General features: G+C 43.2%; 1 protein-coding gene across 3 annotated transcripts in view; it reads right to left on the reverse strand.

Annotated features, from left to right (window-relative positions):
* PPP2R2C (protein phosphatase 2 regulatory subunit Bgamma) overlaps nt 1-18323 on the reverse strand; it is a 516687-nt gene that overhangs the window by 64714 nt on the left and 433650 nt on the right. For all 3 annotated transcript variants that reach the window (XR_015309779.1, XM_086964113.1, XM_086964112.1), the window contains one exon: nt 5678-5769. Coding sequence is in view for 2 of the 3 variants with exons in the window: in XM_086964113.1 (XP_086820239.1) it covers nt 5678-5769 (92 nt within the window). In the remaining variant the exon portion in view is untranslated. The remainder of the gene's footprint in view (nt 1-5677; nt 5770-18323) is intronic.

The raw sequence follows: 18323 nt of genomic DNA on the forward strand, positions 1-18323 counted from the left end.
TGTCAATACCTGCATCACTAATGCACCTCGCATCTTCCGCCACCAGATAGGTTTTGGTCACGCGTAGATCTGGAGTCATGGGACTGATGAAGGGTGTCCGTCATGCCCTCTGCGGGGTGCTGTCCACAATACCTTGTATGTTAGCCCGTGTAACTGGATGCATCTCTCAATGTTCAAGGGGCAGCTCTTCAGATTTTGATTGTGTCGCCATCAGGAAACGGTCCCATTCAGTGATAAATGTTGCTTGCCCAGTCTGCCTTTGTATGTGCATCATCTCATTGATTTCCGCAGTGGCCCATTGTACTAGATCCCTAAGCCATTGCGCAGTGGTAAGAGATGTCATTGACTTCCAGTGCATGACAATACTGCATTTCTCCAGTATCAGGGCTAGATCTATGAACCTGGAGGTGTGCTTAGCCTTTACTGGTGTTTGAAATTGTCACAACAGGCACGCCGCCACCATGGCAGGCAGTGTGCGATCTGTTACATCTGCCAGTACTCCCAGGAGGGTCTGCCAGTAGGCATGAACATGGGGGCAGTCCCAGACCAAATAAAAACGTTTGCTTGCAGTGCCTGGCACCTAGGGCATTCAGATTTGAGTCATGGATATAGGTCCGCTAGGCATGCTGGTGACATGTAGGTACAGTGTAATTAGTTGAGTTGTATAAATTTAAATCTGTGGTTCCGATTCACTTGTTTTGTGTATTGTAGTATCCGTCTCCAGTATCTGTTGGGTATGTCCTCACTTGATTGCTGCTCAAACAGTTAGAGCCAGGGCACAGTGCATACTTGTCACCGCTTTACAATGTATCCCATGTGTTAGCAGCATGGTCAGTGTCTCTGTTGGCTACAAAGTGCCCTTACCCCAGGTGTCAAAAGTGGAAGTCTTCAGTGCATGGTATGTCAGAAATTGGCCTTTGTGGAAGCTATTCATTAGCTTGTAAAATGTTAGAAGCTTGCCATCAACATATAAGTCACTCATTGAGATGAACCCAGCCTGGTCCCATGCTTGTGCTGCATGGTTGGTTGTCACCCCTGCCTGGCTGGGTATCACCCACAGTGGCAAGTCAGAGGAATATGGCATTCCCCTGCCCAGCTTTCTAGAATATTTATCCAGCAAGTCGTAATGACTCTCTGCTCTGTGTGGAGGTATCTGTGCTGTATCTAGTACATAGCTTCTGGGGCTCATCTAATAGCTCTTGCCCTCTGGGTTCTTGTAGAATGCAATCGACCTTGTCAGCCACATAAATTGAGTGACCTTGTTGTAAGACTCCAGGTTGTGGAGCCCCATGACCCTCAAGTCCAGGGGATGCATTGCTTTGTTGATCGCTAGTCATCTGTGTTGTGCCCCCCACATCAAGTCGGAATAAAGCAAATGTAGATCCCAGAAGAAGGATCTAAGCAGATGTAGTGGCAGGGCCATGAAAAAATGCAGAAGTCGTAGCAAGACAATCATTTTCTGTAGTGCACCTTTATACTTGGAGTGTTATGGGGTTGACAGACAGAATTGATAGGCAAAATAGAACTACGAAGGGAGTCCGTCCATCACAGATTCCATTCATTAATTGGTCCATAGCCACTTTGAACTCTTGTATCTATGGATCAACATTCAAAGCCAATGTCTGGGCCTCCGTGAGACACGGAATCCTCGTCTGTGCCAAGTATTAGGCAATCTGGGCCCGTGACTATAATGGGGGAGGCAGAACGCCGCAATGCTCTCCAAAGGTGTCGCCACATCCTGGCCTGTAAGGAACCGCACAGCTCCTATTGGTTTCTTTGAATGCTCCGATTTCACTAGCCATACCAGCAGGCGGCCATTCCTGCCACGATCCCCAAGCTACCATGCTAACTATTCCCTGTAATGCAGGCACTTGAGGCATTCTATCAATTTCTGGTATGACTTGGACAGCTCCAGCAAGTGTGGTCTTTCCATTGGTTCTTCTAATGCAGATATTTCTTATACTCTGCATCTACGTTCCACCTCTGGGAATTACCTCATTAAAGTCCTCTTAACTCTGTAGGAGGTCTTTATGCTTAGACTACCTATGACCATTTTAACAGCATCCCAGTCTGTGTTCGAGTGGGAGGCAGTGTCCTAATTTTCTTTAAAATAATTGTATAGGAGGTCTGTCCTTGTACCTAAAGGGGGGTCCAAGAGTTGTCAATTCGGGACTATTGTCATTGTCCTCTCCAGTTCTAGTGTCAGCAACAGGGGGTTGTGATCAGAGTCAGTGCAGCATATGTATTCAATTCTGTGCAGACATGGTGTGAGAGCAACACATTCCACTATCCAGTCTATGCATGTGTGCACACTATGCAACCCTGTGTGTGTGAGTATTCCCTACTCAGTGGGTGGGCCTCCCTCCACAAGTCCACCAGCGCCCATCTTTCCGTCCATGTCAAAGCCCCCTGGCCAATGGCACAGTAGGACCCAAGGGCAGGGATGGTAAGAAACGATCTCAGGAACAGTCTAGCACCATGGTGTAGTCAGCCCCCCATATCCGTTAGAAGATTAGGGCGCCAACTTGGTGCAGTGCTAGGGAGTCGAGGAATTGAAGTTGCCCTATGTTGGATGCTTATATACTGGCTATCGAAACAGGTGTCCCATCTAGAATCCTCTCCAGTACAGCTATCTCCCCTCTGGGTCTTTGCTCCATCGATGTAGTGTTAAAGGGACCCCCGGCACCATCCATATCAGTGTGTCTCTTGCAAATGCTTAGAACACTGTATTGAACAATTGGCCCCTCCAGTGACTTCCACGTTTTTCAAGGTCCATGTGTCTCTTGCCAACGAATGACATGTACACTCCATGTACGCAAGAAGGCTCATACTCTGTTTAGTTTCACCATGGTGCCCGGTCCAAGTATCTATGTTATGTCTCTGGGCCATAACCGTGACTTATCTGGGAGGGGAACGATGAATAGGAGGTCCAGCACTCGCCCAGGTCAATGCTGGCTGTGCACTTAGTCATTGCGGAGTATAATCAGTGAGGTGTGTGTCCTAAGTGATAAACATGTTTTAGTATCAGATTGTAGATATTCCCAACCACCCCCTCAAGCCCATCAAAAACCTCATCATGAGCAGCGAAAAAAGCTCTATATTGTTAAACATAACACATAGCTTCACTGGATAGCTGAGACCGTATGGGAGTCACAGGGACCTGAGCAACTTGTTCATCCCTGCATAGCCCTGGCACCTCTGCACCTCTGTAGTGTAGCCAGGGATTGTGTGGTCTTTATGGCCTTCAGAGTACCAGGGGCTGTGGGCAAAGGCCATCTCCAGAATGTCATCATGGTTCAGTTATTCAACAGCCTGGCAACTATGGGTCATAGAGGGGTACTTGAAGGAGGGGGCCTGACTGGCACTGTGTGTCCTCTCCACAGTAAAGAACTAAGATTGCGTATTTGGGAGTACAGTGATGAGCAACCAATTTTCCATAAACAGTTCTGCAGAGGGCTTTTCAACATGCTCTGGTAAGTTCAGCACTCTAATGTTATTTCGGCAGCATCCTCTACCCTGCCCTGCAAAACCTTCAATTTGTAGCACAAGTCTTCCATCAGTAGCTGCATTGTGAATGATGTGGGGCACATTGTGGCCAGCGTGGATTCCGTACCCTCCACCCTCTCGGACGATTTCCAGTGGTCTGCTCACAGCAGGCCCACCTCTATAGCGATTGTATACATTTTCAGCTCCAAGGATGCTTGTAAGTCCTGTATAGCCTGTAACAGGCCCTGCAGCGCAGCCCTCCACTTCACACACCACCGGAAGACCTCGGCCTAACCCCAGTACTGGGTGGCATCAGGCGTAGCAGGCACCGAGGGCACTCAGGACCAGAGACCAGTGGGTCCCCAGGATAGGAGACATGCAGCACAGGCCAGCTGTCAGCCAGGGGTAATAATATCTAGCAGGATGTATGGGGTACAGCGGGAGCAGCGCTCTCAAGTGCAGTGGCGGCCAGCACGGATCTGGGGTGGTAAGGCAGGAACAAGGAGTTAAGGAGGTATGATAGTGAAGAAAAGAAACATTTACTTACCTCCTCGCCATTCTGTTTCATGTTGTCTCTCCTCAGACCAGGAAGAAGTCAGTCTCCCCTGAACCAATCCCAACACTGCAATGCAGTGTTGTGATTGGTTCCCCTAAACCAATCGTAATGCTGTAATGCAGTGCTCTGATTGGTCTGAGCACTGTGGTTTGGAGCTCAGATGGGGACTAGGGGTCTGGGCATGTTCTCCATGCAGGCTGCAGCCTGCATGGAGAACATGCTAAAATGCACATGACCGTTTGGCCGGCCAAGAGGGCTGGTAAAAGCATCATGCGCACTTTAGTGTGACCAACATTCCTCTGCTTGGTTGTATGTCATTACAACAAATTCCTTTGCAACGCATGCCTTTACCACGCATGCGTTATAATGGAATTTGTTTCTACGCATAACCATTACCAGTAATATTCCTTTACCACGCATAGATTAACAACGTTTTTCGTTGTTAATTTATGCATGATGAGGGCATATTCTTGTTAATGGTTACACCTTTCCCCTTACACGCCCCCAGCCTCCACTCCTTATAATTACCCCTGCCCTTAACCCTTAAATATTTTTTTTTAAATTACATTTCCCCTTACCTTTTTAACTCATCCCTTCTCCATCTTTGTTGGTTACGTCGGCCGTATGTCGTAAAGAGGAAGCGGAAGTTTAATTCCGTTTCCCCTCTAACGACGCTGATTGCTTGATCTTCTGCACTTCAGGTTAGTTCTTTTTTTTTGGGGGGGGGGGAAACCCTCAACCCCCATTTTTTAATCCCACGCTTTTTAAGTTTTTGGGGAGAGACCCCCCAACCCCCTTTTTTTTCATTTACCACACATACCTTTAATGTTCATGTTATAAGGAATTTATAAATCGTACGTACACCAAAGGTTTCATGGCGCTATTCTGAACTGGTCGAAGCCAAGAAAAAGTATCAGTTGTATGCTTGTTCGAATAGCCATGTTTTGAGCAGTTTTCAGAAATGCAATAGTTACGTATTTCGTAGTAAAGGTATGCGTGGTAAAGTCTCTCGTTGTTACCACGCATCAGTTGTAATGCATGCGTGGTAAAGGTTTTCGGGGAAACGGCCGCGGTGTAGTGGCCGTTTCTCCTCTGCTTTGTCAGCAGAGCAGCCCTGCCCTTATGCTGCCGCAGCAGTGAAGGATAACATTGAGTTATTATCATTTTATTTTTCCTTTCCTTTGGGCTGCTCAAGTGCCCGCCAACTTTCCAAGGCAAGTCACGCCCCCCGTGGTCCCAGTTGTTGACAGTGATGATGAGAAGAGTCAATGCCAGTCTTGTTTCCTTGTCCTTTGTGTTGCGCATAGAGTATAGAAAACAATATTTATGTGAGACAATATTTCTGTGTATGATATTCTGACGTACAATCAATAGTAAGGCATGTTTTTCAGAGCAGAGGTATGCTTAGCATCCATCCAGGTTTCATGATTGAGTCATGGTTTGAGTACCCCCCTTTAAAGGTATAGGGTGGTACAGAAGAACCAATGACGTATCATTCAACACAGGAAAGCCTGCTAAAATAGCATTTCACAGTTTGCTTATTTAACGTTCTGGTAGACAATGTTACTAATGACACAATTATCGTGCCTAATATCACTACATAGAAACAAATATTTAAGGTCTGTTATAGATTACCTGTCTGAGCCATTCCAGGCACATTCAAACTTGTCAAAAATGCAGTCATTTTCATAAAGCGAACACAGCTTACTCCGAAGGTAATCGTGAACCTGTTGCGAGAACACACATAGTAAACACACCCACATTAGTATGCATCACATTTAATAACAAGGAAGCAAGCTATGTTTTATAGTTTCCAGAAAATTAATCATTTTATCCTTTTAAGGCTTGAAAGGTTTGGGAGGCAACACATCATTAAAACTGTGAATTTTGCTATTCCTAATTTCAACTAGTCAGCATGTATACTCTACATATGAATAATGGGATGGCTGTAGCGCTGGCTTTGATTGTTTAGCCCTACTCTGACATATAATTCCATCAGCCTCCTACATTTTTTAAATATTGTGCAGCTGTGATCTCAGATAGATGATCTGGGTGAATAAAGTAGTCTGAATAAAAGGTGAGCACTCTAAATATCGACCTCAGAATATCGATGGGACACAGGTAGGTATGTGTACATTTGCTATACCTAAATCCATATATATATGTGCCCACATATATATTCATGTACATAGATGAGGAAATGGGAACAGTAAATATTGTCCTATATATTCTTGTACCATGATATTCAGAGAGTCGATATTAAGTAGCTAAAAATGAATACACGTATTCAAATGTGTCTTCTTTCTAAGAGCATGTAGCTGTCTCTGAATATTGATGACCCATAAAATATGTCTAGCTCTTATCTCCACATCACCTGACAACCTAAACATTTAAAACGGAGAAGCTTGCTTTTCCTAAACGTGTTGACTGACGTAAACTGCTGACCACAACACAAAGAAGCATGGTATATACCCATACCTTAATACATAGTGGGTACCTCTTTTGGTTATTTGATAGAAGGACAAATGGAAGGACGTATGAACTACCTAGCAGGTCCAATGTGTAAGTGTATGCAAAAAATTCCCTAATAAATTGTAGAAACTGTCAATGTTAACTGTTTTCATGGCTTCTAAGTTTAAATTGCTTGTGCTCACTCATTAGAGAAATGGTTTCATGATTCATAACATTTTCAGTTCACCTTGGTTCAAGGTGTGTGTGCAAAAAACATGGCAGCTCTGGATGTTATTCACAGATCCCAGAGTTGGGGGATATGCATGATGCATGCCCATAAGGTGCATAAGTAGGTTGAATTAAGGTTAAGCAATGCCTATGCACTACCTTACAAACCTCCTGTAATACCTGGTGAGAACCATGAAATCCTTTATCTGTGTCCGTTCTTGGGAGCACCCAGGGTACAATTGCCTAATCTGTGACTGGGGTGATAGTACATGACCCTTGCAATCTTGGTGGCTAAGGTGCATTACACAACCCTGTCCTATCTAACACTCACTAGCCTACATAGCCCTCTAGGTCTCAGAGCCTGAAGTACTTTCTGTTGGCATACCTGCTGGTTGTCTTGGCTGGAGCTGTAGATTGTAATAAGATACAGTGAGGCAATAATACAGCCTCTAGCCCAGCTGTAGCCTAGTTGATATGCCGCTGGAACGTGGTATATATATTCTTCAGCCCGAACAGCATTGCTTTGCACTGAAATTGGAGTCGGCAATCTCTCTTTTGCACCCTCAATTAGGGTGAATTGCCAGGTATCAGAGCTACCAGTTATGGGAAGACAGACCAAAGGTCTAACAAACCTGGACACCCATTAACCAGTCAATGAGTACATCTGATTCTGATATTTTATGTGTGTCAGCATTACTGACTGAATTGAGTCCCTTTTATCCTGCAAAGAACCACAGCTGTGAGGGTCCACTTTGTTGAGAAACCTTTGGTAACAAGACAAGCAGACTTGATCAAAAACTATTTGAATGCTTGAATGATCAATAACTCCTTGGGTAAGCATTTTGGGCACTTCTTCATTTATGCTGGCCTCAATTTCTGACAGCCTGTAGATTTTTAGGTGACAGGTATGCTGTCCTCAGTATTTATGTAGTGGACACATCAGTTAGTGAGTCCTGGTGTCTTGGGACACAAATCATGGCCCTCAACTGGAGGCAGTCCCTCTGTTGTTTATCTGGCAGAGTAAGAACCAGGTGTACTGCTTCTAATGACTTACCCATCTCGATCTGGGATAGTAGATCAGGGAGCCCCTCTTCTAATGCTGTCATTTTTTAAATATATCTTTTATTGTTTTCACAGAAGAAAGAAAACATGAACTGTGCATCATTCGTTGACTCACATCATAACAGTGTGTGTTATTTTCACGGGGTGGTTCACAAAATACAGTGTTACATCACATTTTGTACATTATCAGGTTTATGCCACATGTTATCTAGCTGTAATGGCATCTGATTAGTTCCAATAGTCTGGCAACGTGCGATGTATTGTGGTCTCCATCCCTTAGGTTGCCACTGGGCCACGGTCACCGGGGGGGCCTATCTGGTATCGCGTGTCTCTTTTCTAGTGTCACGGTGTTATGTATCTTTGCAGCGGCAGCCGTGGGGCCAGGAAATGAGACTAACGCGCCACTCGTTTGTTTCGGGGTGGGCAGGAAGGTCCGCCGTCACCCCATCTTGGTTCAAACCCCGATTGTCAATTGCAGTCAGCTCCATGGCTGGTGTGTTAGTGTGTATCTCTCCCACCCTGGTGGTCCGGTGTATGTCTAATGCCGTGTGGCGGCGGTCGGGTGTAACGGCCGCATCATATATCCCTGAGGTCCAAGATAGTCCGCTAATGTGGTCAAAAGGTCGGCTGGGAAATGATGGGGTAATTCGTTACCGTGGGAGGAGAAACAGAGGGGGTGGGAAGCTCAAGGAGAAGGATGAGTGGGGATACAATTAGTGAAGGGAGAAAAGGATGGGGGGAGAAGGAGGGGGAGGGGTTAGTCAACTTGGAATTGTGAATCGTGTGTCGCGGTGGGAACGTATCAATGTGGTGGGAGCTAGGAGGTGTCGTCGTATGTTGCTAATGACTGCTCGTCCATTCCTGGGAGGTTGGGAAGCCATTCAGAGGATAGGACATGGTGTGGGTGAGGGGGGAAGGGTGCCGTCGTGCAGGTTAGGTAGAAGTGCCACCAACAGGTCAGATGGTGTCTCGATCTGGTGGTTCGTTTTCGTCACTATTGGGGTCTACGGGGTTATGGCCTGCAGTGTCTATCCTGTCAGCTGCGTCGTATTCGCGTCAGGGGGGGTGCTGTCACCATAGATATCATTTCTGTCAAATTGGGGCACTCTGTACAGGAAGACCAGTGGTACTTTCACAGTGTTAAAACAGATGACGAAGGGAGAGGAATACTTGCAAAAAGTCTAAACCACGAACAATGCCTTGAGACTCGCCTTACTATATTCAGTGCAAATTCTGCTCCCCATGGAGACAGTCCAATCCAAAAACTGCAAGCTGATCATATAATTTCATCTGATGTTAAAACTCAAAATATTGTATTAGTTTTCATCCAGAGTTGAAGTAATAATGGGTATGATTTCCAGTGTAGAAAAGTACAAATGGTTCAGCTGACATATATTTCACTTGGGCACTTCAGTTTCTTGAGCTGAAATCTAATGTAAACTGACAGGCTGACTAGTAAGAACCATCTTGTCCACCTGCCTCCCGAAAACACAGCTAACTTTCCAATAAGACATAATATTGTTGATACATTATATTTGCCTCGAGAAAGGTTATAGGTTCAAAGTGTCTGAGCGAAGCACATGGTGTCAAAAAAATGTGTATTGCTTTACATTCACCTTCATACTCAAAGCTGCATTCCTATCTTTGAATAAATAATAATAACATATTTTGGGATTTAATTTTTCAGCTCCTGCGGTCTTACACTTCACACAATACACTGTTTAGAAGGGTTAATCCCATTGGCGCCTACAGCAACCGGTTGCCTCAAAGTGCATGTCTTGCATCAATTACTATACGCCCTGTTGTAGTTTGTGGGGCAATTAAAACCATTCTAGGTCGAGGTATTTGGCTTATGATTGAGAAATTAATTTTCCCAGTAGATATACATCAACTGACTGTTTTTTTTCTATTGTCTGTGTCTCGTCTTCACTTCAAGTAAGATACTCTCTCTTCCTTTTTAGATAGAACTCTTCCTGGATTGGTTCCTTTGCAGGTTACAATTCTGCAAGTTCAAGAAAGCCCTCCAGGATAGATACGTCATCTAACTCAGTCATAGTTTCAATTTTATTTTTTTCATTTGGACAGAGGCCCTGAAATGTACAATATAAAGCAAATTTAGAACCTGTAAAATCAGTTCCATGTTATAGAAGACTTTCCCATCGCAAAAGCAATATCAAGAAAAGGTAGCCAACTTGTACCTGCTACATCTCTATAATTAAAAATTGTATATTTTAATACTATTGGACTTAAATATCACCACCCTAATGATAATAATCAAAAACAATCCAGTACAAGTTGCAAGCTTATGCATCTCCTCTGTAAAATATAAGTACAATTTCCTTTATTACACTTTCACATATCATCAAAACTCACAATAGATGGACCTGGGTGTATCCCAATCATCCGCCTCAGTAAATGATTTCTAATTAACTGCTCTAGGAAAAGCTCTAAATAATAAGAATACTTTTTAATTCCTAAATAATCCTTTGTTAAAAATACCCAAATCTTTGGTCTATAAACATTAACCATCTTCTTTATCATTTATCTTAACTTTTTCCACACCCTTTTCCTCCCATATGGACCCAGCAAATCAAACTGCAAACCAGCATCAATTGATCTGTTGATTTTTTTGAGACTCTGAGAGATTAATGTCTTAGGAATCAATCATTAAAAAAACAAATGTTACAATCTGTGATATTTCCATTCCTAACATTCAGAAGAAAATGTATGCATCAGCGTTTTTCCAAACGTTGCAGTAACCCAGTTCAAGGGTTAATGCTTACAGCATTGAATATCTAAGCAAATCTAAACCTCATTTCATGACTAGTCTTTTTAAAATGGAATACTCCACTCCACCATCGAAGAGGACTATTTCATACCTGTAGATTACAAGAGAAACAATAGTTCCTTCTTTAGATGTTATAGATGGTTTTGTACTTTCTGTGGAGCAATATTATACAATTCAACATTGATGACGTTTTTTTTATGTTATTAACCAATTGCTCCAACAGAGCATTTTCCACATTTCCTATTGATTTATTTGATATGACATTTCCTTACTTTTAACAGGGGTAAATGATAAATATCCTGAAATACAACTCAAAGATACATTTTGATTATCTGAGTAATATGTTGGCAAAATAGGAGACGGTGAGAAGAAGCTGCTACCATTGTTAAATCGTTTAAAAATATGTCCATACTTCCTAAATTGCAAGTGCCACTTAATTTGTTTACTGGAAGTGAGTTTTCACCCATACTAGCCATATTTTCTCTACTTACTTAACTTTGTTTAAAATGCTTTTCAACACAATTTCTCATTGAGTATGTTAAAGTTCATTACATTACCTTCTGAAGTAGAAGCTGTGGCTGAGTTGTCTTGTTTAGTAAAGGAGTGTTTTTTCCAGATCTAAGGAACAAACACTCGATTTGTTTAGAAAAATTGGACCCCCACACTATACTAAACCTTTTCTAAAAAATGTACAGTCCATTGACCTTCCACTTCACTTGTACTCCACTCGATAACATGCTTAGCATGTTTCACTATCTGATGCTCTGTGTCAGATTCCTGAGCTTTAGGACAGGCAAGACAGAGCTTGAGTCTCTGGATGCCATTCAGGAAACAGTGGGTTTAGATAGCCTCCTTTATTCCTCAAGCCCACAAAAAAATAGTGTTCATCTAAACTGTCAGACAAAGTGCTTTGTAGCCAAATGTATAAACAAAAAAACAACTGTAAATGAAGCCAAACAGGAGATGATCTTTGACATATGTATGCACTCTGCATCAGTATCCGCGTCCTTAGGGCCACCGAAGCAGGGTTCGAGTATCTGGGAGCCAATCAGGAAAAACTGGGAGGAGCTAGCTTCCTAGTCTCCTGAAGTCCACAATAAATGTGTGATCAAGCCGAATCGTCGAGCAAAGTAACTGTAAAATGAAGCCTGCAGGAGCCTTCAGCTACTGCTCTTTTTCTGGGATGCTGGCCCATTATTCTAGGGCTTGGCATCCCCACAATTGCCTTCAAAGCTATATGGACTCTAGCAACCACAATACCCACCTGAAGAAGTAACACTGTGCATCAGCCCACTCCAGATTCTGCACATAATTGTTTTAGCAGATGGTTCACAGGCAGGCTGGACTAACAGTTACCTTCTTAGCTGTACCCCCATGCAGGGTTGTCACTACAAGGAGGTGGTATCAGAACCTGTTTTATACATCTAATAATTGGTTTCTGCAAATTTGTCTGAGAACACTTCAGCTTGTTAACCACATTATTCATGCTTGCACCTGTGCCTCTCATTTAGATGAAACCCACAGTCTTCGCAAGCATCTTAACCATGCCTTCAGGATTACGGTTCAGCCCACCCTTTGACATCTGGGACCTCTATCTTGCATCACCCGACGAGTCTCAAATCACAATTCCTCAGTTACTATCCCTGTTTTCAGCTCCTTGCAATGTCATTGCTGAGACAGTTGAAACAAAGCCTTGTAAGAAATTGGTTTGTTGGTTGCCTGGGGTGTGAGTCGTGGTCAAGCAGAAAATACAAGGCTTGTCAGGGTAAGGCACAAGCAAACACCAAATTAACCTGTGTTCACCCCCTGGTAGCTTAACACAGACCTGTCAGGCTTGGAACATTACATAAAAAAATCCCACTCAAGGTTAGAAAAATAAATCTAAATTTAAAAACGAAAACAAGGCCAAAATGCCAAAAATCCAATCAGTAGAACTGGAGTTATGAATATTTAAAGAATAACGTGAAAAATAGAGCCTGAAAGCATAAAGCTCAGATCACGGCTATCCGGTCATGCTGGACCAGGTCAAAGTCAATGGTTCAGGGCGAACGTGATGGAGTGTGGGTGGGATAGAGTCCCAGATTAGTCCAGCTGATTGTTTACCTTCTCAAGTTTTTGTGGCAACAAGAGACCTGTCCACGTTGGAGAGGGTCATGAACAGCAAGGAGAGCGTCAAGGGCGGCAGTTGGTGTGGTGCGAAAAGTAGGGTTTTGTGGATCGAATGGCTGTAACTCTGCATTGACAGTCCCACGTTGTAGTGTAGTTCCTATATTCCAAATAGGCTCTGCGCATTGGAATAATATATCCTACAGATTAGACGTAGGACTGAGGTCGACTAGGCCGCTATTGAATGTATTAAACTTCATAGTGAGTGCCAGCTAGCTCAGGGGTCCCTAGAAACTTTCTCGAATTCACAAGAAGGGATTAGTTTCTGACAACCGCATAAACATGACAACTTTGTTTCCCAAGAATAAGAAATATATCTCTGGAGTCGTGGAAACAATAGATAAGTATTCCACTCAGTCAATTGTGCATGCTTTGTTTCAACAGAGGTGCAGAGAAATAGAGAGATGGGTGTTTTCAATAAAAGATTTTATTGAACAGTCTTCTTTCTCATGCAAGAGAAGTGAACTGCTACAATTGTTAAGTAGACTGAAAGTATAATGCGTACAGCGAGAATAGTATTATAAAATAATACTGTAAAAGCATTGTATGGTTTCTAAGCCATATAAAAATTAATACATAAATAACATTGACTGAAATACTCAACTGGTGCTTCTAAAATACGCCTACCCCAATGTACCTAACCTAAGTCAAGTACGCGGGAGGTAGTAAGTATTGTGTAGCATAGGTTTGGTTTTCTTTGCCAAGAATCTATCCAAGATTTCTCTCAGGTTCTAATCAGCTCCATACCTTAGTTTAGAATAAAGGAGGTCTGGTATCTCTTGTCTTGGGACTCGATTTCCCAACACCCTGCAAGGGGAGCTTGGAAACACTGGAGCTGGATTCTTGCCGAGAGAAATGCAGCCTCTCGATCAGTGCGTCAGCTGGAGGGTTGGCTTCCTTCGGCACTTGCTGTAGCGAGCTGCGTAGGGCAAGTAGACAGTCGAACTGCTCTGAACCACCTTTTCTTGCTAGAGCAAGTGAAGGCATATTTATACCTTGAAGGTGTCTAGTTTGACGTAAAGTCGGGCAAAATAACGTCAGTAAAGAACCACAAGGGAATAGTAGTTCTTTGTAAAGTACATGAGTTCTTGGACAAATCAATAATCAAGCAAGGGGAGGTCCCTGACTGCTTAAGCCGGTTTTCCAAGAAATCGTTGTGACGTTTTGGTACGGATGGAAGTAGCCATGCCTGTATTTGGATTGCATGGGCAATGTCTACATAAGGGAAGGATTTCTATGCCTATATTAGGGCAATGTGAATTGTACCTATATAAGAGCATGAATCGGGAAAATTCGCTCGGATCCTAAAACGCCATGCAACAACGTGGGCTATCGATGTTGCTGTGTGAAGAGACGGGCTAACCGTGGTTTGCGCTGATGTTCAGTGTGAGCGCAGCAGTGTCGGTGTGAATGGCCACATTCATGGTAAAAAGCTTGATTTCAAGAGCTTATGAGTCACAGCAAGAGTCCAGGGCCTGCTTGGGCGTCAGGAACTCGCTGCAGCTGGGTCCAGAAGCTCGTTGGGGAGCCTTTTATGACCCAGATCAGACCAGTTTCAGATCAGGTGGTCAGCAGATTAGCTATTTGAATCACTCTGGGGTCCTCGGTTCAATATGAAGTTACAGGTCAAGTTTGTCTTCCCCAGGCAAGAGGGTAGCAGGCAGCAGGCCAGCAGAGCAGGGCAGCCTTTCTTTTAGAGCAGCAGTCCAGCAGAATGGCAGCATTTGCAGCAGCACAGCAGTTCTTCTTCCTGGCAGAGCATGCACAATCCCAGAAGTGTACTGAATATTTGGTGTCTGAGGTCCAATATTTATACCCAGTTGTGCCTTTGAAGTGCAGAAAAACTGCTAGAGGCATGCCTTTGAAGTGAACAGATGCCATGCCTCCCCTGCCTTGACTCCAAACTTACTACAGGGGGTATGCAACCCTTTGTGTGGCGACAGAATGCCCTGCTTTGGGTCCAGACTAACTACAGGAGGCATGCTGCCGACCTTTGTGTGGAGACGGGACACAGCCTATTTAGGTATAAGTGAGCCTGTGCCCAGCCTCTCCATCCGATTCTGCAAGTGATGTCTCATCCAGTGTCACCTAAGTTCCCATTGTGTGTGGCTGTCTAGGAGGAATACACAATGGCCAACTGCCATCTACACCCAGTCATGTGAAAAGAGACAGGTTGCAGGCCCCAAATTGCTAAGGTAAGAACATACCAACTTTCTACTATTAGCATTATCAAAACTGTAATTTGAAATCCAACATATATCACATACATGTAACCTGAGAAAGCCTCCTGCTTATCAAGGTATCATCAACCTTCTAGGACTTAGATTGTTTAGGCCTTGTGGGAGTCCAGTTTGCAGCTCACTTCAAGGCTGCAACCTTTTTCTTCAATACTTAATGATTTGATTTTCTACAGCCATCCTTAATCTTTAGCTTTACAACGTTAAATTCCCAGAGGGGCCCTATACTCTCATGGTGTCTCCCTAGACACAAGAAGAGATAAGAAAACTTTATCATAGGTCTGCATCAAGAGTTCAGGTGAGATCCCCCAAGTTTTGTAGTGAACCCAGGGATCATAGTAGATTTAACAATCTAGAATAGCAGAAGCATTTAAAGTATTTTGAAAGTTTATTAATTCAATTTATGATGCTATATTGTTAGATAACGTGGCGTAGATGTCTTTGTATTTATTGCTAGTCATTTAACTAACCATAATCAGCTAAACTGTACAACCATCATTGCAAGGTCTAACATTTTCTTTGTTTTATTCCATTTATTTTTGACAATTGGAAATAGAAAGAATATTGTGTACTGTTTTCAGGGACCTGGCAAAACGAATGCAAAAATATTTTGTTAGTATAAGCAGTTATTGAAAGATTTAGGAGAAAAGGTGGATTGCCAGTTCTTTTGAAAAAGAGTAGAGAGTACATTTGACTCTGACACCGTGTGGAAGGGCATTCCTAAGAAACAGAATATCAAGATGCACAACTTCTGCCACTGATAGCTGAGCTTGAGAAATCCAGTTTGGGACGTCACAGGGCATTCAGAAGTTACTAGGCCCAGTTGGGTCGATGGGGCCATTCACTTTTGGGGCCATTCGCTTCTTGGGTCCTGACACCACCTTATAGTGGATTGTCAAACATGGGACCAAGAACTCCTCCCAGCACCTGACTCTCGGGTAATGAGGCAGGGCAGTGTGAGGCTGGCCAATGGAGGCACTGTGGGGTAGAAATGATTGTCTGGTCAGTGATTTTTCTGTAAAAACTTGAATGCACACAGAACTGAATACTACACCCAAACGAACGAAGATTCCAAGATGGATAACAAATTGGAACCCCTTCTATGAGGGCCTCGCAACTTAACCAAAGTGCACATCTCATGCCATAAAAAATGTCACTGGGGAAATTAACCCTAGCAATATAGTCTGTTCCCATTGTCTGCGAAGAACTATATGAAAATATGAACATCAGTAGGCCTGTCCTTAATAGCCAGCAATACCCCTACACAGGCCTATTACATCATATATGCATTTTCATCATGAAAATGGTTAGACCAATTGACTTTAAGTTTTTCTAAATTCAAAAAGGAAAGACCTATAGCTCATACCAATACATTTCACCTTTACTGAAACACACCTTCTGGCTTTTAACATAAACATGAACCTTTAAGAATAAGCCCTGCACCAAAGAGGTAACACCACAATCAACTAGACCTAAAATCATTAAGCGTACATATACATTCACAGATATATCGCTCCAGTATCAACAATATTAATTTTACTCTGATCAAAATTACGTATTGATATGCATAGAATAAAAACGTTCTATGTGCTCGCTTTCTCGGCAGAGGACCATACTCCTTAGCCAGACATAAAAACATTGTTCTTGGAGCTGTGAACCCTCTGAAGCGCCAATTCTCTTATGTTCCTGGTTGCTTAGCAATTAGGACACTTTTAGTAAAGAGAACGGCATGTGCACTACTGCCCATTGATAGGTGTCCTTCTCTCATGATTTCTTAACTTTTGAGTTTTTTGAGCATGCTGGGTGCCCAACACTTGTATTTTGCAAACATAAAGATAACCTCGGCACTCTTATCAATTCAATATTGTTGTTCAATTTAATAAAAATATGGAACATACAAGTTTAGCGGTGTACCAAAAAGCAAAGAATTTCAATAACATTATATTTCACAAACGGAGGGCACACATCAATAATCCTCCTGTAGGGTGTTGGACCGGCAGCCGACACGTGTTTCGTTACAAAGTAACTTTTTCAAGGCTTAAATAAATATTGAATGTAGCTCAAAGTATTCCATATGTGTTCAAGGTCTTCCAATTAAAAGATAACCATTTGTCTATTAGTCGGGGGCGTGGCTTGCGCCGCTGCATCATGGCGTGTTGCGTTTGAGCTCCGAGGAGATTGAGGCCCGTCGGAGGTTTTTTACCTGATTTCCAGTGCCCCTGCTCCATGCAACAGCTCTCCCGGTTTGGTGTCTATGCCGGGAGCAGATTGTGCGCGTTTTCGCTGGATTCCGGCTGCAGCTGTCTGAGTTCTGTCAGACTGAAGTGACGCTCGTTATCTTGACGGGCGACCGCCATCTTAGCTGCTTGTGACGGAGTGTCGCACTTCTCCTCAGAAACGACGACATTGCTACATTCTTGCCGGACCAGCGAGATATCAGGTGCTATTCACTACATTTGGATACTTTTTGATTTTATATTATTCTTTTTTTTTCTTCGCGCTGCTTGGCTGGTTATTTTGTGGCTATTTAGACTTACATTCGCTTGTGTTTACCTTGGTGCAACAGTTTCACGACGGAGCTACATTTCAGCTATCATATGTATTTTTGGTTTGGTCTGCTGGTCTCTCGAGAGGTATTTTATTAATTCCTGAAACTGCATGTCATATAAGTCCGCCTTTTTTGTTTATCTTGCTGGTTGAACTTCAGTGCGCTCTATTCCTTTATTCTCTGTTGGTAATACACTCTTCTTGACCTTTTTTGTGCCTGCCTCTATTATACCTCACGTGGTTTATATTTTTTTCTGTGTCTGGTATTCCATGGCTGCAACTATGGGCCGTTCATCAACTGCTAAAGATTCGAAAGAGCCCGGTGCCTCTCTTAAAAGACTCAAACCACTGACTCCTACACCTTAGTCTTCTCAAGCGGACACTAATACTACTCTTGACGTAATTTTAATGCGTCTCAATGAGGTTCATGATATTGCGCAGTCAACAAAGACTAACACAGACTTACTGCAAGTGGAGGTGTCCGCTATCAGAAATGACTTCAAAGCTCTCTCTATTCGTGTTTCGGCTAAGGAGACACATATCAGTGGTGCTGAGGATAATATGCAGAAGCAATCTAGGTCTCTTAACCAATTGGAGCGCTCAATGGCGGCATTGCGAAGGGATCTCACTGAGCAGGAGGATCGTAATCGCAGATCTAATCTGATCATTTTTGGTCTGCCGGAGGATGCAGAGAAATCGGCCTCCTCTATGATTGATTTTTTATATCACTGGATTCCTTCTACCCTTCAGATCTCCTTTCAGAGAGACTTTGAATTAGAAAGGGCTCATCGTGTCCCCACCT

Source organism: Lissotriton vulgaris, chromosome 3_2 (assembly GCF_964263255.1).
Source record: "Lissotriton vulgaris chromosome 3_2, aLisVul1.2, whole genome shotgun sequence".
In the NCBI taxonomy this organism is placed as follows: domain Eukaryota; kingdom Metazoa; phylum Chordata; class Amphibia; order Caudata; family Salamandridae; genus Lissotriton; species Lissotriton vulgaris.